Source organism: Triturus cristatus, chromosome 1_2 (genome assembly GCF_964204655.1).
Source record: "Triturus cristatus chromosome 1_2, aTriCri1.1, whole genome shotgun sequence".
Lineage (NCBI taxonomy): Eukaryota > Metazoa > Chordata > Amphibia > Caudata > Salamandridae > Triturus > Triturus cristatus.
The window spans coordinates 1183809668-1183836657 of NC_140580.1; the positions used below are offsets into that span (position 1 = coordinate 1183809668).

Below are 26990 nucleotides of genomic sequence, written 5' to 3' on the forward strand. Positions count from 1 at the left end.
CTCATTCTCCCAGTTCCATAGTGATTCTAGAGACATCTGGTTGCAAGCATCTGTTGGGCAGCTGTGTGGTTGTCCTTGCATACATTTGCCAAGCACTACTGTGTCGCATCTCAGGCATGCCGTGATGGTACTTCGCCCAAGTTGTGAGGCATGACTTCCTTGGTTAACCATCTCTACTCAATCCCTCCTCCCAGGAGGTGCTGTTTTGGGACTTATTCTGAATGTGAAGATGTAACCAACAGAAGAAAATCACACTTACTTTGGTGACCATATTTCTAGTGGATACATAATATTTCTGCATATTCCTCATCGCCCTCCTTCTTCCCTGATAAGCTAGTGCCATTATAAGATTCCAAGGGATGCACACAAGTTGGGTGCTGTATTTTTGTGGCTTTCACAGGCTTCACATAACTCGATGGGGCGTGGAAGACTATCAGTAACTGATTCCAGCTCATTGACTGGTGCCTAATATACCCCAGTGATCCCACATTCGAAGGCAGAGCCGGGGCTAGTGCTACACGGTGTCACCTGGCTGCAGTTGGCAGTCAGTGTTGGAGAAAGCGTTCTTGACAAGTCTGAAGTTCAGAAGTAGTATTTATAAGGTGACAAATCTGCGGAAAAGATTTTGTGTCCACCAGAAATATTGTACCCAAAGGTAAAGAAACGTTTTGTTTTGTGCCTCAAGCCTTCTAAGGTCAGGGAAATACCTTGTCTTCTGTAGAACTCAGGCAAAGGTTATTGCTCTCTGAATGCCTTGGTTCTTGGTTGTCTAGGGAGTGTGGTTAGTGGTTGTTGTCCTACATATTTTGGGTGTAAGGGGTAGTGTCCATGTTTAAGTCACTAGTTTGAGGGGGTGGCAGTTGCCAGGTTCACTTCTGCTTTTGTGGCATGCCTATCTTTAAGGGCTTGGATAGCTCCATAGTTGGGCATGGCACTATGCTGTCAATGTAAGTTGTGGAATTTGGGTCGGTGAGAGGAGGTTGCTGCGCTTACACCCCTTCAAGCCCTGACTCTCCCCGATCTCCCTGGTGGGCGCTTCCCTTGGTTGCTGCTCTCGCAGCCCTTGAAGCCCTGACTGTCCCTGGTGGGCACTTCCCTTGGTTGCTGCTCTCGCAGCCCTTGAAGCCCTGACTGTCCCTGGTGGGCGCTTCCCTTGGTTGCTGCGCTCACCGCCCTTGAAGCCCTGACTCTCCCCGATCTCCCTGGTGGGGCCGTCCCCCAGGTATTGTGTTCACAGCCCTTGAAGCCCCGACTCGCCCCGATCTCCACAGTAGGAACTGCCCTCTTACCACACACCTTGATTCTGATGTCTTGACTCCCCATGATCTCCACGGTGGAGCCTTCTCTTAGCTACAATACATCTCGATCTTCCTTCCTTGTGCCCTGGTATCAGGGTGGGAGCTTCCTCTGGTTACAGTGCACACATGCCTTGATTATCCTCTTGATTATCTCTGGTCCCAGCTTAGTTCTGCTCCCCTGGGTTAAGCACATGGCTTAAGATTCTGATCTGATTCTGTTTTGTTGTCAATGCTGCTGGCATCCTAAAGCAATTTCCACTAGCGATGTACATTTTCAGTGACTTCTTTTTATTCTTAACTAGAATATGGCGAGTTCCTCCATTGCAAGGGGAAGAAATTCACGGATTTTGATGAAATTCGCCAGGAAATCGAGGCAGAAACGGATCGGGTTACTGGTTCCAACAAAGGAATTTCGCCTGTCCCCATCAACTTGCGAGTTTATTCTCCCAATGGTGAGCATTTGTTGTGTGGGTGCTGGCATGGTTAGGAGAGGCGAAGCCATCATTTCAGAACCTCGTTCACTTCTCTGCGACTGAAGCTGCTGTTCATGGGTAGTTTCCGTAGCGCAGTCATCCCTTTGGCGGATTCGGAATCCATTTGTTGCAAGCGCAGGTTGCAAGCTATGTTTCAGGAGGTTAAGCAGAACATGACCAGACCTTACTTTCTGAACTGTGATGTGCACAGTAAGGACCCTACAGATATGATGGAAGATTCATATTAGACTTTGAGGGCTCCACAGTGCTGATCTGGGAGGCTGTGGGGAAAAGTTGTTCTGAGAAGTTACTTCCGCTTATGAAATGCCCAGGCCGCTTCGGCTCTATAATGCACACTGCAAATGTCCTAACTGACTGTGTCATTGAAATGCTTAATGAAACTTCTTGTCATCCCCAGTGCTGAACCTCACTCTGGTGGACCTCCCTGGCATGACCAAGGTCCCCGTCGGTGACCAACCAGTCGACATTGAGTTCCAGATCCGGGACATGCTCATGCAGTTTGTGACCAAAGATAATGCTCTGATTCTCGCCGTCTCCCCGGCGAACTCTGATCTGGCCAACTCCGATGCCTTGAAGATCTCCAAAGAGGTGGATCCCCAGGGTAAGTAGAGGGGAAACCTGCTCCTTCGAGACTGTGTATGTACCATGGTACTGGGAACCGCTTCTGTACTGCAAACCTTGGGGTTGGAGGGAGTAGTCTGTGCTGCAGACCCCTCCCATGCATGCCTTGCTATTAAAATAAGGTTTGACGTCAGACTAAGAAGCGTCCACCTCCCCCAACTTTATACCTCCCTTTTAAAGCGGAGTTTGTGTGATGTGGGATGTGGAGGCACACTTGCTCAGCGTTCTAAACATTGGCATTAGAACAGTCTTTGCCACTGGGGGACTGGGAAGAGGGCACCCTCCCAGGGCTTCAACTTTATTACTCCTGCACCATCCTCTAGAAGAGAATCGACAGGACTGGCAGGTTCAGCTGCAGCATTCAAACCTGCACCATCCTTGAGAGAGGGGGTTTCATCCTTGCCACACGGTTTGGCAGCAACATGTAGGGCGCTGATGTTTGACTTCTCTTGAGAATGGTTCGCAGTCCTGGCAGCTTGTGGCTCTTGACCTCGGCTGCTTTAATTCCTTACTGGTGAAGTATTAGTTGGGTGAAATCGTATTGCTGTATGAAAAGGGCATCGTTATTATGGCTATACTGAGCTACTTCTACCTATCGTTGCTAAAACAAAAGTTAAATGTTGCTGGCTACTACCAGTCACTGTCCATTGCAACTAAAAGACTACACCCCCTGCATTCCCAGCTGCAGATAAATGCCCAGAGCAGGTTGGATGTGACACAAAAGCCAATGAATGATGATTGTGCTCAAGTGCCCTAGAGAGATGGGGCTAGTACACCTTGTTCACGTGTTTTATTTGACAGTCTTGTGCAAGTGCCTGCTGTTTTTTCCCAGTTTTCTGGCCTCCAACGGCTGATTCCTTGTGCAAATAGGTTTGATGGCTGTGGGCCTTCAAGGTGTGTGTCTGTCTCTGTGTGTATACTTTGGAGATGGTTCAGATCAGGTCTCCAGCAGAGGCCGTCACCAACAGCATTTTGGGGGAATTTTTAAGACCGTGGCCAATACTGATTGTTCCTGCTTTTCTGTTCACAGGCCAGCGCACCATTGGGGTCATCACCAAGCTGGATCTGATGGATGAAGGAACAGATGCCAGAGATGTTCTGGAAAACAAGCTGCTGCCCCTTCGACGAGGTACAAACCCCTGCTCTGCGGCGGTCTCATCTTATACTCTACCTTGCTCACGCCCCACGTCTCCACAGTGGCCTCTTACTAAGGCATAGCATATCATTCTTGGGGAGCAGCAGGGGAGCATCAAAGAGATGTGTTCTTGATGATGTCTTCCTCAAGAACTAATCTTCCTCAAACGAAGAAAGCATTGGTGCATGCGTCTCCTGGCATTTGTTGAGAGGATGGGGTGATGAAGAGGGGGGAGTGCAGTTTACTTTACCCTCTTCATTTCGCTTTCATGTCAGAAGATGTTTCAATTTCTAGTGTAGTCTGTATTTTGTTAACCCTTCAGGCACTCCAGTGTTTTAAAGCTGCTCTAGTTCCTTTTGAGTGGTATTTCACAGTTGTTATCCAATAGGGGCTCAAACACCCGTGGCCCCTTCTCACCCTCTTCTTTGACTTACTGACTCCATGACCATCAGTTCTGTCCCATTTAGATAAAGCTTTACTGAGCTCTGCAGCCTGGCATAGAAGACAGTAAGTCATGCAGTCTGTTTTGAGATTGATTAGTTAACTGTCAGTACTGCAAAGCATTATTCTAATAATCTCTCCTGATGGCCTCATTTATGTAATGACCAGTGAGGGACAGAAAGAAACCTTAAGATGCCCTGAATATGGGAGGGCCACGGGGACTGACATAGAAGGCCTCAGCAATCCGCGAAATCCTACTCCACTGCAGGGTGTCCACAGACCTCAAGCAGCTCCCTTATTGAGTGCTAAGCCTCTCAAACCCCTTATGTGAAAGTGTATGTAAACAATGGTGAAAACCAAAGGCCAGCATCTAAAATAAATAAACACATTCATATCATCCTGGGCCAACTTTCAGACTTCTTCATTATGTGAGAAGCTGAGCCGCAGAGAGCCAAAGATACCAATAAGAATGTGGGGACATCATCCCTCGAGGTGGAGTAAGGTGAGTCGTGGAAGCCCAACCTCTGTGCGGAGGGAGCTGGAGGGCCCGTAGGGGGCCTGGAGATCCTGTACTTGAAGTAGGAGGGGGACTAGGGATAGTCTATACCAAGGAAGGTAATGTAGGGGGAAAGGAGGGGGGGGTTTAGAGGGAGGAGAACTATTGGACATGCTAGTTTGAGTGGTATGTTTATATGCAGGTGATACTATCCAGCTCAGCACTTAGGGTATCTGCTCTAAAATCATTCCTCTTTTCAGGTGAAACGAATGATTATCCTCCATGGGATCTTCTTTATTAGTCATAAGCACAGAACTGTCCCTCCTACACGTGGGACTCGGAAGCACTTTTTACAAATATGTATACATAATAAAGCCCATTTCATACGGCAAACACGCTATTTCTGACAGCATGTAAGATATTCTAAGGTTCACTGTAGTTAAAGTAGTGGCAAGAAAACGTTTTCAAAAACCTTTCTAAAGGAAACGCAGACCCTCATCTGGTAGGCTGCAGCACGAAAGACTTGAAAAATGGATCCGGCTGCTTTAAGAAATCGCGAACCACCACCATCCCTCACGCCCTGTTAGATCAGCCACTTCTTTCGTCCGGTTCCCTGTACAGTATCGTGGAGCACTGCTCACAAAGTGTTTAGGTTTTTACTCTCCTTGAAAACCTTTCCATACCTTTGAAAAACAATTTTACTCAATGTGTTTATGGGCAAAGAGTACATATTATCTGTATTCTAACAGAAAAATATATATTTTATTCACAAAATATCTCCTCTTTTACTGAAGTGCCCTACTTGTAGGATAAGCAGACAATTATGCTGTCTGTATTGTGTGTTTTCACACTACACATCGTCCAAATTTCTGGCAATTTTTTAAAAAAATATCAAGGAGGACTTTGAAGGACAAGGAGAAGGTTAGACTGCAGAAAGACCAGCACAGATGGCAGAATCAGCATCTGGAGGATCTGAAAGACATGAAGAGGGAGCTACCTCTAGTACAGGTCCTTCCACCATTTCCAGGGAACCCTTATAAGGGAGATCCAAGGAACGATCCCAGAAGGAAAACGCCGACTTATCCTTTTGACATTGAGTTCCATGACGTAAAAGTCAGATTAAGATCATCAAGGGCTTATCCGGAATCGAAGACTACATCGAGGTAAACATCACCTATGTTTACCGTCATCTCTCTGCAGCATGGGTCTGCAAGTCGAAGAAGAGAAAGGTTCTGCACACTCTGTATTCATACTACATCGGGATATATCACCATTCACACTATCATCTATTTCTGCTCACAGATATTCCACTCCAGAGCAGAGGGCGTCCTCAGTTCCACCACTGTTTGGCTACACCTCTAGTTACTCCTCAACCTGTGCTGTGCAGAATGTGAAGAGGGACCCCTGAGTCTCACATAAACCGGTTTTATACTGGCATGGCTGGTTCTTTGATTTCCCAGCTGGTACACAAATTTGAAAAATCATATGAAGCCGGAATTTTACTCCTTATCAGTACATACATTAAACTGTAAATGTAGAAAGAAAACACTTTAAAATGTGTTCCACAGCCTCTCTTTTGTTCACTTACTGATAAAGTATTCTAATCGAGACTTTCAGACACAGATTCCTCAAGGTTTGAATTTTCTCCCGGCATCAGACTGGTTCTGGAAAAGTTTCTGCAGTACCTTTGCACACCAGAGGGTGGTGCTGTGCAGCTCTGCAATCATGCTGCTCCACTCCGGTAATGACGTTCAGATGTCAGAGGTGATAGTCTTCCCCTACATCAATGACTAGCTGTTAAAGGCGGCATCTCCTCAGGCAGTCGTCACCCACCTTCAGACTACGGCAAATCTCCTGTCATCTTTGCGGTTCACTATCCACGTGCCGAAGTCACGCCTGACTCCTTCATCGGACCCATTCTGGACATGGTTTGGTTTTGTGCCTTTCCCACAGGAAAGAGAGTCAAGGACATTCAGGCTATGATCCACATCTTTTAGCCTCAGTCCTGGATTTCAGTGATGTCAACTCTAAGGCTGCTGGGACTGATAACCTTCTGCATTCTGTCGGCTGGGCAAGGGAGGTGGCACCTGTGGCCTCTGCAGCATGATCTGGAGTCCCAGTAGCCCAGCATCAAAGGGATCTCTCCGACCATGTTAACATTTCGGAGGAGTCTGCAAAATATCAGCAATGGTGGTTTTTGACTGTGATTGGGTCAGTAGCAGCCCCCTGTTCCTTCTCCACCCAATGATGACTGATGCATCACTACTGGGTTAGGATGGCCCTCTGGGAGAGGTGTGGGTCAGATGCCTCTGGTTGATCTCCTGGAGCTGAGGGTCATCCGCTTGCCGTTGTAAGCAGTCCTTTCATCCATCAAGGGGAGGCTGCTACAGGTACTCATGGACAACACCATCACCATGTGGTACTGCAACAAACAAGGCAGGGTGGGGTCACGGAGTCAGTGCCGGTAGATCTGTGTCTATGGAAATGGCTAGGCTGCCAGAGAATTTTCCTGGTAGTGAACCCCCCGGCAAGATTGATGAATGCCAGGGTGGACGAGCTCATTCGTCAGCTATGCGGGTGATACCCAAATTATTGTTTCCGTATGTGGAAATCAGCAGGAATCTGCCGCTAATTTTCTTAGCTGTATGCAACATGTTAATCTTTGGATGCAAAAAAAATTGTCTAAAACTAAATCCCGACAAAACTGAGGTTTTGTTAGGCAATAAAGGAAACTAGTTGTAACCACTCTCGTTCTCTCTAAAATTGATTATGGCAATGCCTTGTATATTAATCTTTAGAAACATTTACTGAATAAGATGCAGATCCTGCCGAATGCTGCTGCCCGGAAGCTGCTTGGAATACCTAAGCACCAGTCTGCCTCAAAGGCATTGGTCCACCTTCACTGGTTGCCGGTCACAAGCGTATCACCTTTAAGGCTTTTTGTATTGCTTTCATGATGTAGGACCGGGCTATTTTAAAAAGAATTTCATTAGGTATGTTCCTCCTAGATTTTAATCTGATCGTCCCCAAAGTCAAAAGAGCCTTTTGGGGAGGTCGAACCTTTTATTTATGGGACAACCAAAAGTTGGAATGCATTGCCACTCCACTTAAAATATGTCCCTCCTTCAGAAAGAATCTTAAATCCTGGCTGTTTAATTTGTAGACCCTTATCTAGGCTTCTATCTTCTTCTTTCATTCTTCTGTTGGTGTACCAGAGCCAAGATGCCCATGGGCATTCGAGCGCCTTATAAAATGTATGTTCGAGGCATATGAGCTGCAGATTACACACTTTTGCATAGATCGCCATCTGGTGTTGGGCCCGGATGTTTGCAGTTTGTTTTTCCTCTTGGAAAGTCTTTGGAAGTTATAAGGTTGGTGACTCCTCCCTTGGTTCGTATTGCGCATGGGCTTTGGCTCCATCCTCAGATTGTTTTTTTCCGCCATCGGGCTCGGATGTAATACTTCGCGCTCCGGTTCCGAACATTCCAGTTCGACGATCAAAGCGGAATCCTCGCTCTCCGCGGTATTGTTTAGATACTGATCTCCTCAATCACCTTCTTCTTCGACGCACCTTCGATTCCAGTCATCGACGGCGGCCTTTGGGCCTATCCAGGCTCCGGTCCCGGCTGATGGAAAGAACTCCATTCAAGAAGTGCCCTCGATGTGGGTCCAAATTCCCCCACACCGATCTTCATGAGGTGTGTAACCTCTGCCTCTCCCCGGAACACGAGGCTCGAGACTGTCCCGCCTGCAAGTCTTTTAGATCCAAAAAGAATATTCGAGACTGACGGGCCAGATGGAAAATGGCGCACTCCTCGACTACCGTTCCAGTCGACATCTTCGGGGACGACTTCGAAGCTCCGGGACACCAGCACACCGAAGAGGACCTCATCAGTGCTTCCGAAGCCGACGACTCGGATGTGGAGGACATCACCCCGGCGCAGAGGGTCGTGAGTAAAATACCCCCTCCCACACCCGCGCCGACACCCAAAAAGGCTTCAGTCACGCCTTCGCCTTCGGGCCTAGGCAAGACCAAAGACACTGCTTCGAACACCCCACCTTCGGGCCCAGTGACGAAGACAAGTAAGCCTTCCGGCGGCTCGGGCTCGAGCCAACCTGCCAGCGGTGCCGAAAAACACCATTCGGCACTGAAGAAAAGATTGGCCTCTACCTCGACACCGAGCTCCACACCAAAGCCCTCGGTGTCGAAACCCAGCCTCTCGGTGCCGACTAAACATCATAAGGCCCTCGGCACCGACACTCCCGCGCCGAAGCCTCTCTCGGCACCGAACAAAAAATCAAAGGTCCCCAAAAAGCACGGCACAGACAAGCCTAAGAAGCCGTCGGCCCCGAAATTATCGGCGCCGACCGAACAACCAATGTCGCAAGTACTTTTTACTCCGGATCCTTTGCAAAAGACACTTACCAAGGATCCCAAAACTGGACATTTGGCACGGTCTTATAAAAAGAGACATTTGGACAAACCAGCTCCACCTCCACCTCCAAAGAGGAAGGACTGTGCTACCTCCCCTTTCAGAGTGCCTTCCCCACCTCTTCCACCTCCTCCACCCTCTCCACCTCCACCCCCTCCACCCCCTCCACCCCTGCCTCATCGCTCTCTGACCCCGTCTCCAGACCATGATGGTCAGGGGGACCCATACTACGACCCAGCAGATGTGCCACAAGACCCCACCCCTACAGGATCCCCAGACCCCTGGGATGATTATAATAATCCAGACATTCCAGATGTCCCACAAGATGACCTATATCCATCCAGGCCATTGCCACCTGAAGACTCACTAGGTTTTCACCACCTACTTCAGAGGGTGGCACATTATCACGGGGTAGAGCTACACACTGACCCAGTAGAGGAAGATTTCCTCCTAGATACCTTTGATACAGCACATAGGTCTACTGCTATACTACCTATGCTCAAAGCGGTAATAAAACATGCGCCAGAGGTTTTTAAAGACCCAGTCAGGGCTAGGGTCCTAAACCCACGCATAGAAAAAAAGTATAAAGCTGCCCCTACAGATCCTGCCTACATCAAAGGGCCAGCGCCACTGGATTCCCTAGTGGTATCCACCGCAAGAAAAAGATCAAATTCCCAGGCGTCCGGCGAAGCACCACCACCTGACAAGGAAACAAAGCTCCTGGACGCATCAGGAAAACGCACTGCGTCACAGGCAGCTAAAATATGGCATATCGCCAACACTCAAGCGCTATTGGCCAGATACGACAGAGCGCATTATGATGAACTGGAAACCATCATGCACCATCTCCCAGAAAAATATAAAAATAGGGCCAAGGAACTAATCCAAGAGGGTAAGACCATAACCAATATCTCTATACGCTGTGCCTTAGACGCAGCAGACACAGCTTCCAGGGCCATTAACACCAGTGTCCTACTCCGTCGTCACGCTTGGCTGAGAGTTTCAGGCTTTAAACCCGCGGTACAAGCCTCCATATTAAACCACCCGTTCGATCAGGAACATTTATTTGGTCCAAAGATAGATGAGGCCCTCGAGGATGAAAAAAGATACAGATACGGCGAAGTCTATGGGAGCCCTACAGTCACACCCTCCTAGAAGCTCCTTTCGCCGCTCTTCCTTTCGGGGCACGGGCAGAGGCTATTCCTCAGATAGCGCATCCACGTCCTACAAATCCCCTCCTCAGTCCACCTTCACAAAAGGTTACCAAAGAGGCGGCTATAGAGAAAATAACAATAAAGGCAGATGCAAAACAAATACCGCCCACTCTGCCACACCGCCTACCCAATGACTTTCCCCTGCTCCCCCCAGACCATCCCACTCTGGTCGGGGGCAGACTACAAAATTTCCTTCACGTCTGGGAGTCCATCACATCAGACAAGTGGGTGACCCAAATTATTCGTTCAGGGTACTGCCTGGAACTCACATCTACCCCCCCAACATTCCACCCAGGCAACGCCCAATGTCACAAGAACATTCCACCTTACTAAAACAGGAGGTGATCCCCCTCTGGCAAAAACAGGCAATAGAACAGGTCCCCCACGATCAGCAAAATGTAGGAGTCTACTCCCTATATTTTCTGATACCAAAAAGAGACGAGACTCTACGACCTATCTTAGATCTCCGGCCTCTAAACACATACATACATACATACATTCAGACCATTTTCACATGGTAACACTTCAGCAGGTACTTCCGCTCCTCTCCCAGAACAACTTTCTCACCACACTGGACTTGAAAGACGCGTACTTTCACATTCCGGTACATCATGCCCACAGAAAGTACCTTAGATTCGTAGTGGACGGGCAACACTACCACTTCAAGGTGCTCCCATTCGGGGTCGCAACAGCACCACGGGTATTTACCAAGTGCCTAGCGGTAGTGGCGGCACACCTCAGAAGACAGCACATTCACGTCTTCCCATATCTGGACGACTGGCTGATAAAAGCCACGTCCTACAACCAATGTGTACACCACACCGCCACTACAATCCAACTACTTCACCAACTAGGCTTCACGGTGAACCACCAAAAGTCCCAGCTAACACCATCCCATATAAAGCAATACCTCGGTGCCACCATAGACACCTCAAAAGCCATTGCCTACCCCAATCCGTCAAGGATCGCAAGCATTCAGGCTTTGCGTCAAAAATTCATACTTCAACACTCACTCCCAGCAAGAGTGTTTATGCAACTGATAGGGATGATGGCCTCTTGCATTTTCATAGTGCCTCACGCAAGACTCCAGATGCGTCCACTCCAAGAGTGCTTAGCGCGCCAATGGAACTAGGCCCAGGGGCAACGGACAGATCTGGTGTTGGTAGACGGTCGCACCCATCGCTCTCTGCAGTGGTGGAACAATACCAATCTTTCCAGAGGTCGACCGTTCCTGGACCTGGTTCCACAAATAATCCTGACAACAGACGCATCGCTCTCCGGCTGGGGAGCTCATCTACTACACCTCACAGCGCAGGGCACATGGACGCCGCAACAAAGGTTACTCCACATCAATCATCTGGAGCTACTGGCAATCTTTCTAGCCCTAAAATCCTTTCACACACAGATTTTAGGCAAGGCAGTCCTTATCCGCACAGACAATATGACCGCCATGTACTACATCCAAAAACAAGGTGGCACACACTCTCCACAGCTCTCTCAACTAGCACAGAGCATATGGAGATGGGCAATTCCACACAAAATCTTTCTCCTAGCCCAACATGTCCCAGGAGTCCAGAACACCATGGCAGATCTGCTCAGCAGACAGACGCAGCAGATCCACGAGTGGGAACTTCACCCGCAGGTTCTTCACCCGTTCTTTCAAATGTGGGGGCATCCACAAATAGACCTATTCGCCACCCACGAAAACAAAAAATGCCCAAGCTTCGCCGCCAGATAACCACACCCATTGTCCAAAGGCAATGCGATATGGATGAACTGGTCAGGCAAATTTGCATACGCCTTTCCACCTCTCCCACTAATTCCATTAGTGGTGCGAAAGCTACAGCAGCACTCCCTCACACTGATTCTAGTAGCTCCAACATGGGCCAGACAACCGTGGTACACCACGCTGCTGGAACTCTCGGTAGTGCCACACCAAAAGTTACACCTCTCACCATGCCTCCTAACCCAGAACCATGGAGAGATCAGACACCCGGACCCAGCTCAGCTCAACCTTGCGATCTGGCTCCTGAGATCCTAGAATTCGGATACCTTAACCTTCCCCCTGACTGTATGAACGTCATCAGAGAAGCTAGACGCCCTACTAATAGAGCCTGCTACACTGCAAAGTGGAAAAGATTTGTTGTTTATTGCCATAACAACACAATCAACCCTCTAGACGTGTCTATACAGCACATAATATGCTACTTACTCCATCTACATAGGTGTAACGTAGCATATACAACCATTCGGCTACACCTCGCAGCAATTGCCGCTTACCTACAAAACAGACAGCACCTATCACTTTTCAGAGTGCCTGCCATTAAAGCCTTCATGGAAGGCCTCAAACGAATAATTCCCCCCAGAGTACCACCCTCACCTGTGTGGAACTTAAATATAGTTCTCACAAGGCTAATGGGACCGCCTTTCGAACCTTTGCATAAATGTGAACTACAATTTCTCACATGGAAAACAGCTTTCCTTGTAGCCATCACTTCCCTTAGAAGGGTCAGTGAGATACAAGCACTTACTATACAAGAACCTTTTCTCCAAATGCACCCGAACAAGGTTGTCCTCCGTACGAACCCAAAATTCCTACCCAAAGTCATTTCCTCCTTTCATCTAAACCAATCGGTAGAATTACAGTTTTTTTTCTTGCAACCACAAACTGTTGCAGAAAGGGCTATACACACACTGGATGTTAAAATGGCCTTACTTTACTATATCCAGAGAACACAACCTTTCAGAAAGACAAAACAACTGTTTGTCTCTTTCTCTCCACCACATAAAGGCAACCCCATCTCTAAATCAGGGATAGCTAGGTGGATTGTAAAATGTATACAGATTTGCTACCACAAGGCAAAACGCACGCTATCTGTTCCCCCTAAAGCCCACTCTACACGAAAGATAGGGGCTTCTATGGCTTTTCTAGGGAACATCCCATTAGATGATATCTGCAAAGCAGCTACATGGTCAACACCGCACACTTTCACTAAACATTACTGTGTAGATGTGCAAACCAAGCAACAAGCTAGTGTGGGCCAGGCTGTACTAAAAACACTATTTCAAACCACTGCAACAGATACCGGTGGTCGCCGCTAAGGTTGGGAACTGCTATATAGTCTATGCAAAAGTGTGTAATCTGCAGCTCATATGCCTCGAACGGAATATGCTACTTACCAGTATGCATCTGTTCTTGGCATGTAGAGCTGCAGATCTACACACGCCCACCCGCCTCCCCGGCTACCTGTATCTGTTCCAGTCTATCTTATTTAGATACAACACACATGGGTTTCTTCACTGTTATTACTACGCTCCATCTTTCCCTGTTGGCGAAAAACAATCTGAGGAAGGAGCCGAAGCCCATGCACAATACGAACCAAGGGAGGAGTCACCGACCTCGTGACTTCCAAAGACTTTCCAAGAGGAAAAACAAACTGCAACATCCGGGCCCAACACCAGATGGCGATCTATGCAAAAGTGTGTAGATCTGCAGCTCTACATGCCAAGAACAGATGCATACTGGTAAGTAGCATATTCCTTTAGCTATGTCTTATTGAGTGTATGTATGTGATATGTTGTGGCTTTATGTTGTTAGAATTGTAATTGTTAGCTGTGTGGTAGTTTGAAGCATAGCGTTAGGAGGAGAAGAGCAACGCAATAGGTCTTGCAATGCCTTTTATTTACGTTTTAAAAACCAAAACATAAATAGAAGTAACTGTCATTTACAATGCCAATAGCTCAAACTTACGTAAATGCGAGACCTATTACATTGCAAATGATTTCTTTTAATATGATGTCATTCTGAAATCTATTGAATTGTAGCTTTTGATTGTTTATTTTTGTTGGAAATGTATATAGTGTTTCCTTTCATTTTTGCATTTCACAAGCCTACTGCGCCCCTTTACATTTGTGGCAAGGTAGCGCCTTTATAACTTTGATGAATAAATCATAAATAACCCATATTTTCCAATGTGTTTATGTAGGAAAGTCCTCATTTTACTAATGAAATGGAGATGAGTTGTATGCGCTTGCAAACTGGACAAACTTACAAAGTTAAAACCTTGTCAGAACTCTGCCAGCAGAAAGTGCGTCCAACCCTGCTTGCTCTGTATTTCCGAAATGCCTGATATAGATGCCATATTTTGAAACCCGTTCCTGGCTGCCTGGCATGGGATTTACTGGCTGCGGTTTATGGGGGGTGCAGCGGGTGGAAAGTAAGTAAGGCAGATCAGTGTGTTTTTCCGACGCCGGAGCCAGCTGGGGCTTTGCTCATGGAAAGTCGGCAGCACTGGCAGTAAGACCACAAAACTTGTTTTTAGAGTGCTTTGAGACTGCAAAACCGCAGTAAAAAAAGCGCTGTTAAAGAAAAACAGGCCATTATTACCAAAACAACAGATAAGAACATTTTGAAAATAAAAGGTCTATAATAAACATAGCTGCAAATGACCTTGGGGCCTCGTCAGAAGGCAGGGGGTGGGTCCTGACCGACAGGGGCTGTAGAAAGAGCCCCAAGGTAATAGAGGGAGCTGGTCCCCATTTGAGGTGACGTCAAACCTTAAAAGAGAACTCGAAGGCCCTGATTACTGTTGGCCTGGGGTGGGGTAAAGTAATTATTGGACTCAAAATATTAAATCCATGGGTACCAAATGTTTTACAAGTTTGACACCAAGGTAGGGGTAAAACGACTGTATTATGGTGCTTATCGCACCACAATCCGCATGTCCCGGTTTTTATTGGCATTTTCCCCTCTTTCATTTCTGGCAGGTTTGAGAGTTGCTGAAGTTTAAGGAGGGTGCAGTGTTCATGGTACCCCGTGATTACGGCGAGGGATAAACAACATCACAACATTTATAAATGCGATTCCTGCGTGATTGCAATTTCCCAGGCCGCTCGTAACGAGCGCCTAGATGTCACCACTAAACAATAGAAGCGCTGCCTTCTAGGGGCACGGGAACGCGCACAATGCATGCAGCTCTGTGTTAACAAAGGATGCTCTGTGCACTTTCAGGCTTTAGAAACGCTACGTAAACTTGTCAATCTGTGAAAGAAGGAGAAATCGCTTGATCGCGGAGGGAACCGGGAAACAATGATGGCAAATCGCGCCTCAAGGAGGCACCGCTTTTTAAAAGCCTCACTACACTAATCGCTTATTATAGATAATTGTTCAAATCTTTTATGCTATTAAAAAACAAGTAATGCAACATGTGCTCCAATTAAACTTACGACGCGGCTAACTTTACCCTCCGCCTCGGGAAGCTCATGAAAAAATAAAGAGCGCAACTCTGGGAAGGTTGGGTTGGGGGAAGGGAAGGAAGGAGGGGGTAGGATTTCCAATGGGGAGCCAGTATACAAGCTACCAGCACACCCTCCTACGTCACGCCAAACAAGGATGGCGTTGGCCTGTCCAGATGGGCTGTCTGAAAAATGGACAGGGCGGTAACAAAAAAGCCCGATTCCCAATCACATGCCAGCGTTTACCCTTAACGATGACGCCAGCCAATGTAAAAGAGGGGCGGGGGCTTCAAGTCCCCTTCCGAAACTGTATCGATTCCAAGAAGCCCTCGCAGAGCGAGCATCGCATGCGTGGTGCAACGCCAGGCGAGACCTAAAAAGAAAGCAACATTAATCATCCTGAATCAGGAAGGGTCGGAACGTTTAGTTTGCATCGATATCCAGCCATTAGAAAAAACACGGGATTTTCTATTTATCTAAACATTGCAAAACTAAAAACAAAATAAAAATTGAAATTACCCCCCTCCCCCCCAGGATCTTTGGTCCACTATGTGCAGCGTAACACATTCGACGATTGCAGTCACTGATTTAGCAAAAAGGAAATACAAAACATACACATTTTTTTTAATATCTATCCCTAGTCAATAAAAGACATGAAGTAGCATGGTGTTACTCAGGTCCGGCCAGGTTGACTGAAGGGGTTATGGGAGATGTAAGTGGCGCAGGCCCAACCGGGGATGCCGGAGGGGTAAGTGAATCAAGGGCTTTGAATGTTTCTAGCAGTTGGTCCCATTCCATGGAAATAGGAATCTTACGCTGGCCTCGGAATTCTTCTTGCCTAATGATTACGGCATCTGATCATGTCCGTCTGCCAGGCAAGTGCTGTAGGGGGATGAGTGGATTTCCACCTCATTGTGATGGCTCGTTTCGCCACAAGTATAGCCAGATCTGCAAATCTATACTGAACTTTCTGTTTCTTGGGGCATTTATGCAGACCCAGCGGATAGATGTCCACAGTTGACCAAACAGCCGTGCCAGTGACCTCCTGCACTCTATAACTGATTGTTTGCTAGTATACCCGTAGACGAGGGCAACCCCATAGCATGTGAAGCAGATCCACGTCCGCCTCCTGACACCTAGGGCAGGAAAGCTGAGCAGCAGGGTAAATACAATTAAGGCGATGAGGTGTAAGATATGCCCTATGTAGTATCATGTATTGTATGTATTTAAATTTAGCATTACGAGAGACTTTCTTGGGAGATTCCTAAAACAGAAGCCCATTCTTTATCGGTTATCTCTCTCCCCAAATCCCGTGACCACTTAGCCCGAAGTGGAGTTAGCGATGTTCCTGAGTGTATTCGAATACCCCTGTAGAGCCACCGGGTAAGATGACATCCTGCTCCCATCAGGTATGTTGCATATACTAGTTCATGCTTTGGGGGTTCGATCCCATCAGGGGACCAATGGCGTTTGATATAACGGGTGATAGTAGCGTGAAGAAGAAATAGTGTTGAGGGGACCCCTTGACTACGAGTGAAATTATCATGGTCTGCTAGTGTACCCTCTATGAACAGTGCTCCAACAGTTGACACCCCCTCTTTTTCTCAGGGGGACATGATTCATTTTTAGATTAACCCGTGTGCAACAGGGAACCCAAGCAAGGGAATATTGGGAGAATATGAGAGGGCCCTCTTTGTGTATTGAAGAGTCTTCTTCCAGTACACCAGTGCTATCTTAAGTAAAGGGGGAGCTGTAGGTGGAATCTTAGCATGTGGTAGAAGTAGAGTGTGAAGAGTGCCCTGACTAAGAACTCATGAAGTATAACCAATTTCCTGGATGTGTCGTCCCGCTAGCCCACAGGACAACCATTGTAATTGACTGGCCATACAATATGCTCGAAAATCCGGTGCTCCAAAACTGCCCTCTTCAGGTCAGAGTTGTAGTTTTGCCAGGCCCACTCTCCTACGTCCCTTTCCCCAAATAAGTTCCGCCAGTAGAGTATCTAGTGCACAAAAAATTTGAGATGGGATTATAACCGGTATATTGGTGAAAAAATAGGAGGTGGGGGAGCATCACCATTTTAGAGATGGCTACCCTACCCATCACAGATATTGGCAGTGAGATCCAAAAAGAAACCTGCTTCTGGAGCGATCGTATTGCCTTCAGCAGGTTGCCATCAATTAAGTCGTGGGGAGTTCTATAGTTTTGTATACCCAAATACTTAAAAGTGTCTGAGGCAGTTGTTAGTAGTAGATCTCCCAAAGCTATTGAGTCTAGGGTATCTTTATATCGCATATAAAAAGCATATGACTTATTTGCGTTGATGACCGGGCCTGATATCTGCCCATAGTGTTTAAATATGGGCATAATGGGTTCTAGGTTTGCAGTAAGGCCCTTTCACTAAAGAATAATGTAATTGGCATATGCAGACGCTATATGCGTTATGTTAGTAATTAGAATCCCCTTGTCTATGGTCTCTTTACGGAGCTTAATGAGTAGAGGTTCCAACACCGGGACAAACAATAGTGGCGACAGGGGGCATCCCTGCCGGGTACCCCTGGTTATAGAATAAGCAGAAGATATATATGAGCCAGTATGGGCCCTAGCAGTGGGGGGGGAAGTGTATAGAAGCTCGACCCAGCTCTGGTAGCCCCTTGGGATACCAAACATTTTAGTGAAGACCGCATGTAGGCCCAATCAAGCGTGTCAAAGGCCTGTTGCATGTCGAGAGATACATCCAGTTGAGCTGGAAAGGGCTGCTGCAGTTTCCATAAGATAATGGTGGCGTCTAATACTTATGGATGTGCTGTGGCCTGGTACAAAGCTGCACTGGTCAGTATGAATACGTTTCGGGAGATAAGGGAGAAGGCGCTGAGCCAATATTTTGCTGAGTATTTTATACTCGGTAGCTAGCAGTGAGAGGGGACGATAACCTGAAATATCACGGGGGTCCCTATTAGGCTTGGGTAGGTAAATAACCTGGGCTTGCATAGTAGTGGTGGGTAGAATGCGCTTATCCAGCGCCGTCTTGTAAAGGTTCTCTAGATGTGGAGTCAGTTTCTCGGCATAGGTCAAGTAAGAGGCGTCAGGCTGTACACTCGTATATACTTTCCATTCGCTGCCAGCCAGTGGTTGTAGACGTAAGCTGTGTAAATGCCTGAGTAACCCTAAATAAAAATAATTGTTCCATGAGTGGAAGAATTTCTGTATCTGGTATTCGGACAAGAACATTCATCCACCTACCTGCCAAAGAGAAACTATACTTCCATAGTTGCTTAATTTGACCAAATCCGGCTTTCAATTCTCTTCTATTAAAGTCCATTTGAAAGCTATTACTTCCTATAGAAAATGTCCTTCACAAATCTTTTTTCAAAGTACCAATTATTAGAGACTTTCTAGAGGGTATAAAGAAAGTTTTTCCTTCAATATGCAGTCCTTCTCCTCCTTGGGAATTGAGCATAGTACTTTCATGTCTCATGGGACTTCCTTTTGAACTCTTTCATAAAGCCTCATTACAACAACTTGGAAGGCTGCTTTCCTTGTTGCTATCACTTCAGAATGTAGAGTTACTGAGTTCAAGCTTTATGTTTTTACGAAACATATATAGTATTTTATAGTAGTACGGTGTTTGAGGACTCAACCGAAATTCGTACCCAAAGTTGTTTCGAATTTTCACATTAATCCGTCCATTACTTTTCCTACTTCCTTTCAGAACCCTTCTGCTCCAACAGAGGGAAGTCTCCCCACTTTAGATGTTGGACGGGTCTTAGCATTTTATTTGGGTAAAACAAAAGACAATCACAAGTCTAATAAATTGTTTGTAAACTATGGCCTTGTACATACAGGTTTAGCCATGTCTAAACAATCTATATTCAGGTGGATAGTTTCTTGCATCCTGTGCTACCAGAGAACAAATAAAGTTTTGTCCGGTTGGCTAAAAGCTCATTCCACTTGAGGGAAAGAGCTGCTTTGATGAGATGAGGAATATTCCTATTGCTGAAATATGCAAAGCAGCTACGTTGGAAATCAGTTCACAATTTTACCAGACATTGTTGTTCGGACTCAGTTGGTAGAGCAGATGCTCAAGTAGGACAGGCTTCCCTGAGGAATCTCTTCTCTTAGCTTTCTCTATGGATCATCTTTTTTCTCTTGCACCGCAAAATGTACGGATGGACTTGCTACTCTATTCAGTGCATGTCATTTTCAGTGGAGATCTCCTGAGAGAGAAGGGATGGTTTCTTACTCGTAATCCTAATTATCTCTCAGGGGAATCTCCATTGAAATCATAAGCAACCCATCCTCCTCCCCGGTGGAAGAGACCGAGAAGATTAACAGACCGTCTGTTAAGTTATACCACTGTTTGCTCGGTAATAAAAAAGAACTGAGATACCTGCCACCTACTGGGATATTTAATATCTGCAGAGCTGCAGCCTAGAAGTCTACTTTATACTCTTCCATCGTCACCATTTTCCTCTAAAAAAGTACACTTAAGAATATATATTGTAAAGAAGGGCTCTGGGATCCCTGCACGTGAGCGGGACTATTCAGTGCTTATGATTTCAGTAGAGATTACCCTGAGAGAGAACTAGATTTACAAGTGAGAAACCATTCCTTCTCTGGAACCACTCTCTTTGGAATCCATAGGGACGACAAACTGCAGCACATGAAAACGGAACTGGATTCAAAGATGTCCGGCTTGAGAAAACAAGTGTATCGGAAACTCCAGTACAAACCTTATGATTAGCATTACCTGCACACGAGCAGTGAAGCCCCTCAGTGATTGCGGCAACCACTTTGGTATTACAGAAGGGGCCACTGATGCCGGAACGGCTCCTTCTGTAATAGCAGACAGCGCCGGCGCCATCCCAGCATGTGACCCCATTCAGATGAGAGAAACTCTTTGCCTTTACACCTGCTCTGTGTTGTGGACACTGTGGATCTCTGCCCCCCTTGGAAGTGCAGGCCAAAGTGCCCCCGCATAGTTAAAGGTAGATTGGCTGCTTCAGTCAGCGGTCTGTCTTTCAGTAATGCACTGCCCCAAGGAGTTTGCGACTGCCCTGGGGGCAGCATATTATCAGAATTAGGGCACACAGGCTCTGTTTGTGTCTGTTACTCTCTGTAAAAAGTGCACCATGATGCAACTAGGGGACACAGCACCCTTTCTATCATACAGCCCGTGCTGTTCCTAACAGAGCGGATTCTCTCAATAGAGTAATTCAAGAAAGTAGCAAATGGGTGTTAAACCACACACAGTGTCTTTTGTAAATGATGGTTTCCACAAATAGACTTATTTTCAAATGCAGAAAACAAGAAGTGCTCAAGTTATCTGTCCAGGTATTGCTTAGCAGGTACTCTGGACCAAAGACATTTGTGTCTAAGTTTCTTTGATCGTGCTCATTTCATCAGTAGTCATGAAGGTAGTGAGAGACTAAGAGAGAGAGAGATCCTGTACATGTTGAGGGGCCAGATCCCAACTTGGAAGCTTAGCTCCTGAACTCTATCTGCCAGGTGATTGTATGAACATTTAAAAAGAACAAGATGTCCACCCGTAGAACATCTTACTCTTTCAAATCAAAGAGGTTCTGCATATGGTATAGTCAGGAAACCATTGATCCAACCAGATGTCAAGAGGAATCTGTACTACCATATCTTCACAAAAGCCCTTCACAAACATCCTTCTCAAGATCTCAGTTGTAAAAGACTTTTTAGAAGGAGTTAATGTTTTTCCTCCCTTAAGAACACATGTTCCTCCTTTTGGTTGTCCCATTTAAATGAGTGCACCCACCTTTTGAGCGTATCCTTAAGGCTACTTGACAACAGCTTTTCTCATAGCTGTAACCTCCGTCCGTAGGGTCAATTAAATTCTGGCCCAGTCTGGTAAGAAGCCATATACATTTTTTCACAAACGTAAGGTTATGATGGGGACACATCCTAGTTTCCTCCCCAAAGTTACATTACTTTTCACATCAACCAAACCATTTTTCTTCTAGCCTTCTTCCAGAAACCCTTTCCTCCAGACGAAACGTTACATTCTCTGGATGTTAAAAGAGTTTTAAGGTTTTATCTCGCTAAAACCAAAGACATTATCCGGACTGACTTCCTTTTTGTAAATTATGGCCCCATATGTACAGGATTAGCCACTTCAAAACAGTCCTTTCGTAGGGATTGTTTCCTGTATTCTGCTCTGCTACAGCTGTGCGACTAAACCTCATATATTGTTGGCCTGAGTCCATTCCGAAAGATGCAGGGCTGCTACTGCCATTGCTTATAATGTAAAGCAGCTGTCTGTAGGTCCATACACACTTTTACAAGACATTATTTTCTAAATACAAATTGCATTCCACATGCCCTGATGTGGCTAATTTCTGTGCAAAATCTGCTTGTTTAATTTAGTGTTGTTGTTTTTCTCTCTGATTCTTTTCTGCATTAATTTAGTGCTTGTGACTAAAAATGAAGATTGCCTTAAGGAGAAGAAATGATCATTTACCTCTCGTCTTAGTCGTCCTCTAGGCCAATCTTCATATTGATCATAAACGACCATCTCTCCTCACTGGAAAAATGGAAAAGAAAGTAGTTTGAGTTCTACCGGGGTCCTTGAAACTGGCGCCGATGCGCTGTCGCGCTGGCTGAGACGCTTGTAGGAGATTCCTAAAGGAGCAGCGTCCGTTTTCACATCATCTTCAGGCTGCAGCCTAGGAGGCATATTCACATTCCGTGAAAGTTTTCTTTTCACTTTAATTGTACATTCATTTCTTCTTTGAAAAAAGCTTTATTGAAGAAACATATATGTGCCAAAAGTGCAAGGAGATCGCACACTCTGCTGACTGTTCATTGCTTATGACTGTAATGAAGATTCCCCTGGAGGAGAGCTAGGATTACAAGTGATGGTTCCATGGAGGCCAGCTGCGACTAGGCAGTGCCTAGTTACCGGGTCTCGCGAGACTCCACTCATGCTTAGAGTATGGTCACCGATAGCAGATATGGGTGACGGAGCATCTGCCGAACATCAAACCTTTTACAAGCAGTATACTAATGATGCGTCATCAGACTGTGGGGAAGAAGTTTACTAAGACATGAGCTGTCAGATACTGCATCTCTACTCTCAATCTTCAGATGCTGTGCAAGCAGAAGGAAGTGGGGACCAAAGTTACCCTGCTGGTGATTGTCATTCCTGGGCTGTACTCTCTTTCCTGTGTTCAGTAGCCTCCTCTATCCCTCTGCCCTTGGCCAGACCCAGGCCTGCACCACAGAGAAACTGTCTGTAAGCTCTGTTGTTTCTCCTAAAGAGGTTTGTAGAGGGGTCTTCGGCTTCACTCTGTCCCCTCATGCTCCGGACTCTTGAGGCCTCATTACACCTCTTAATGAATGCTTGCATTGAATTGCATCTCGAGTACACTGAACCATGACACATTACATTCTTTAGATCGCGTCTGTTGTATATGGAGAGCAGTCATTTTTTGCTTTGCTTTTTTAAGTAGGCTTTTGAAAAAAGATTGTAATCCGCGCTCAAGATGAAAGCCTCACCTATTAGTTTTGAAATTCTTGTTTAAAGGTGGAACAGACGTGTCTGCTTCGTTGCTGGGTAGTGTGGACTACCATAAAGATTTCCGCAGGTGTGAACTCTTCCAGCTGTACAAAGCTCTGAATTATACCTCCTATGACCGACATGTTCTAGTCCCACCAGAAGTAGCAGAAAATCCGCAGGTTGGGAATATGAGACACTCAAACATTCAGTGACCATTACCTAAAGGTAGTAAATTCTTAACCTCGTGGGACTTTCGTTAAAGTTCATAAACACTGAGATCCTATACTAATATGTGCACAATCTCAGAATGCTTACGTTAGCCCTTTCTAAAACTAACCACAAATGGCCAGCAACTCTAAACATTTTGAAAATAGTCAATTCAGAACGAAATTTTAGGCAAAGCTGCTGTTTTCCTTTATTTCCAAAGTCTGTATTTTCAACCAGAATTAACAAATTAAAACAACCAGGTGTGTAGCTAACAGTTGATAAAGAATCACATCTATTATTTGAAGGCAGCAACTCTGTGCCAGATGTTTACACTTGTGGTTTAGTGTCTGTCCCTCTTCTCGTTCTGGAGAGTAGAGGGATCTGGGGGCTAATGGAGCAGCCAGGGACTGCAGAATCTTAACCATGGTGGCTGAGGCAAATATATAAAATGATATAAGAAAACATATATATATATATATAACGCGAATCTTGCAGCTTTATTTAAGCTATTTTACAAATCTATTTTAAAACGTATTGTTACTCGCGCTGCCACTTCGGCGTTAGGCGCTTCTGCTGTTTACTATTCGGGGGTATTTAGTCAGTCCTGACTGCACCATAAAAATTTGAAAACCCACCTGCACTTTGCGGGAATTAGGTAGACTTCAGACTTCGGGGGGCTATTTAGGAAGCAAATGCGGCGTTCCGGCCGCCATCTTGGGTGAGGCTCCTTAGATCGGCCCACTTTCAGGCGCCATCTTTCGCGGGTCCAGAGGTTTTCCTCACAGGACTCCCGCGCGGTTTATTATTACAGTATATAAGGAGATGTGCGTACCAGCGCACAGCGTAGGCGCGCAGCGAGCGCGACGGAGGTGCGCCAGAGGTAAGCCCGTTTGCGCCCGTTCGCGCACAGGTCGTGCCGGGTGCCGGGGATGCTGCTTCATCTCCTCCTGTCGGGCTAACGTACTCCAGAGACATGCTTCTCAGCCTCGATCCAGGTACTTCTATACGCCGCCATTCTCACACCACCGCTAGGTGGAAGCAGTCCCTGTCATGTAGTTTGCTCAATGTTAGATCTCTTAGCAAACATCACATGGAAATTGCACTGCTCATAGAGTCCAGGGAGTTAGATGTTCTTTTCATGACAGAAACATGGACTAGAGCGGACTGTGCGGTGGAACTGGGGTTAGCCTGCCCTCCTGGTTATAAGATCAGACATAACCCGCGGGAGGAAGCTAGAGGAGGCGGTGTGGGCCTTATTTACAGGGAATCCCTGGATTTCTCTCAGCTTGAGACTAAGAGTATTTCGGGATGCGAGATATTGGGTTTCTCCCTGAAAGGGCAGGGAGGCACTCTCTACTCGGGGCTGTTGTGTTATCGACCCCCTGCAAGCACTTTGTTAGCAGTACCAGAGTTAATTGATACCATCTATGAGCTTGTTAATACTCATGCCAGGACTCTGATTCTGGGAGACTTTAATTTACGGCCAGATGGGTCCACAGGGTCTGCCTTTTCAGACCTGGTTCAGGCCTGCAGCAACATTCATCTGCAGAAGCTGGTGCCCTCACAGACTCACATTAAGGGCCATGTTCTTGACCTGATTTTTGCTGATGCCAGACAGGTATTGGTTCGAGACATCCTCCCCCAGTGTTGGACGGACCATGCCCTAGTCCATTTTTCCATCGCACTCCCTATGGAGACATCTAGGAGTGGAAGCACTGGCACTATGACTAAGATAGGCAGGCAGTGGTCGAGGCTACTGAAACAATCTTGCCTGCCGTCTTTGTTGGGTGGGGGCTCCCCTCTAGGAGACAGTGTGGATGAGAGCTATGAGTCTCTCAGCTGGAAAATCGTTGACTCCCTGGAGGTATTGGCCCCTTTGCGGAAAATTAGGGACAGATCCAAAACCGCTATGCCTTGGTTAACAGCTGAGCTGTCGCAACTGAAACTTCGTTGCAGGCGAGCAGACCGAACTTGGAGAAAACAATATCTTGAATCCGACAAAGCCCTTTTTAAACCGGCACTGACGGACTATAAGACGCAGATTAAGGGTGCCAAAGCGAGATATCTCGGAGTCGCTATTACAAGCAGCGAATAAATCGCAGACCTTATTTAAGATCTTTAGAGATCTCTCTCGACCAGCCTGCGCTGCTAATGACATCCCTGCCTCTCAGGCCCTGTGCAACTCTCTGGCGCAGGCCTTCGAAGATAAGATCGCTCTGATCTTGAGCAAGCTTGCTCCGTCGGTCATGCCTGCTACTCAGCCTGCTACTCAGCCTGTGCTTGTTTCCGTACCGGTGACCGAAATAGAGACCGAAGAGGTAGTTGGCAGACAGGCACAGCTGGACAGTTTCTCTCCTCCGTCCTTTGAGGATTTCTGTCTTCTGGCCAATAGTGTATCCTCTGGCTCCCCCCCGGGACCCATTGCCACACAAATACTGGAAATTGTTCCAGGCGGAGCTTTTTCCCCCGTTATATGCTATTTGCTGCCAGTCCCTCACTACGGCGCGAGTTCCAGAGAGCTGGAAACTTGCGGTGGTCTCCCCATTATTGAAGAAAGAAACTTTGGACCCCACCTGTCCAGCGAATTATAGACCTATATCGCTGCTCCCTTTTCCCATAAAGATTCTGGAGAAACTGGTCACTAAATATCTATCCGGTTTTATGGAGACCAATGTCCGTCTGGATGCGACTCAGTTTGGCTTTAGACCAGCTCATGGTACTGAGTCCGCCCTGGTGACCGTCTTGGATGATCTTCGTTCGCGAGTCGACACTGGACGGGCAGCCTTTTTAGTACTGCTCGAAATGTCGGCCGCGTTCGACACGGTCAACCATGACATCTTGGTCAGACGACTTGAGGAAATTGGAGTGACGGATCTGGCCCGTGACTGGCTGGTCTCCTATCTGGGAGACAGACGTCAGGTAGTAGCCTTGCCAACGTTTCAGTCCGATATCAAAGTGGTCGGGCAGGGTGTCCCTCAAGGATCTGCCATCAGCCCTATTTTATTCGATCTATATCTTCGGCCATTGGTGAACCTGATCAAAGCATTTGGCATTGCGGTCATTAATTATGCTGATGACACGCAGCTCATTTTTTCTATCGAGGGTAAGGATGCGGTGCCTCTGGAGACTTTCCATCAGTGCATGGCAGCAACCGCAGATTGGTTGAGGCAAAACTCCTTGCAATTTAATAGTTCCAAAACAGAGGTATTGCATTGCTCGATGGATTGTGTCCCTCGGCCATTGCCACTTGATTTTTGGCCTATTTCCTTCCAGGATGCTCCTTTGGTAGCAATTTCCGCCCGGAACTTGGGTGTGATGTTCGGGCCCAATCTTCAACTAGATGTTTTTGTAAATAAGACTGTGGCCACTTGCATGGCGCTGCTGCGCATGTTATGGAAAATCCTTCTGTTGTTACCGGTCCATGCTCGGCCAGAGGTGGTGCGTGGCATCATACTGAGTAGGTTGGATTATTGCAACGCACTGCTGCTAGGAGCACCCGCTAATCTGGTGGGTAAACTGCAACGAGTGCAGAATATGGCTGCTAAGCTGGCCCTTTCTCGGCGCCGCTCTGACTCTTCCACCACGGTGCTGATGGACCTTCACTGGTTGCCCATCTCACAGGGGATTGTTTTTAAAGCAAAGTGTTTGGTGTTTAAAGGGCTTCACGGGCAAGGGCCTGTCCCGCTGCAGGAAATGTTTGCGTGGTATGTGCCCACACGCTCTCTTCGATCATTGTCAGCATACCTAGTGGTGGTTCCGAAGGTTTCGAGGGTCCGGATGGGCGGACGGTCCTTTAGATTTGCGGCAGCCAAATGTTGGAATTCTTTACCCCTGGTGCTGAGAAGTATGGGGGATCTTTCCTCTTTTAGGAAAGGATTAAAAACTTATCTT

General features: G+C 46.7%; 1 protein-coding gene across 13 annotated transcripts in view; it reads left to right on the plus strand.

Moving 5' to 3' along the window:
- DNM1 (dynamin 1) overlaps positions 1-26990 on the plus strand; it is a 796474-nt gene that overhangs the window by 256087 nt on the left and 513397 nt on the right. For all 13 annotated transcript variants that reach the window (XM_085614099.1, XM_085614096.1, XM_085614097.1 and 10 more), the window contains exons 3-5: positions 1601-1750; positions 2190-2393; positions 3444-3542. In XM_085614099.1, the coding sequence (XP_085470225.1) occupies positions 1601-1750; positions 2190-2393; positions 3444-3542 (453 nt within the window). The remainder of the gene's footprint in view (positions 1-1600; positions 1751-2189; positions 2394-3443; positions 3543-26990) is intronic.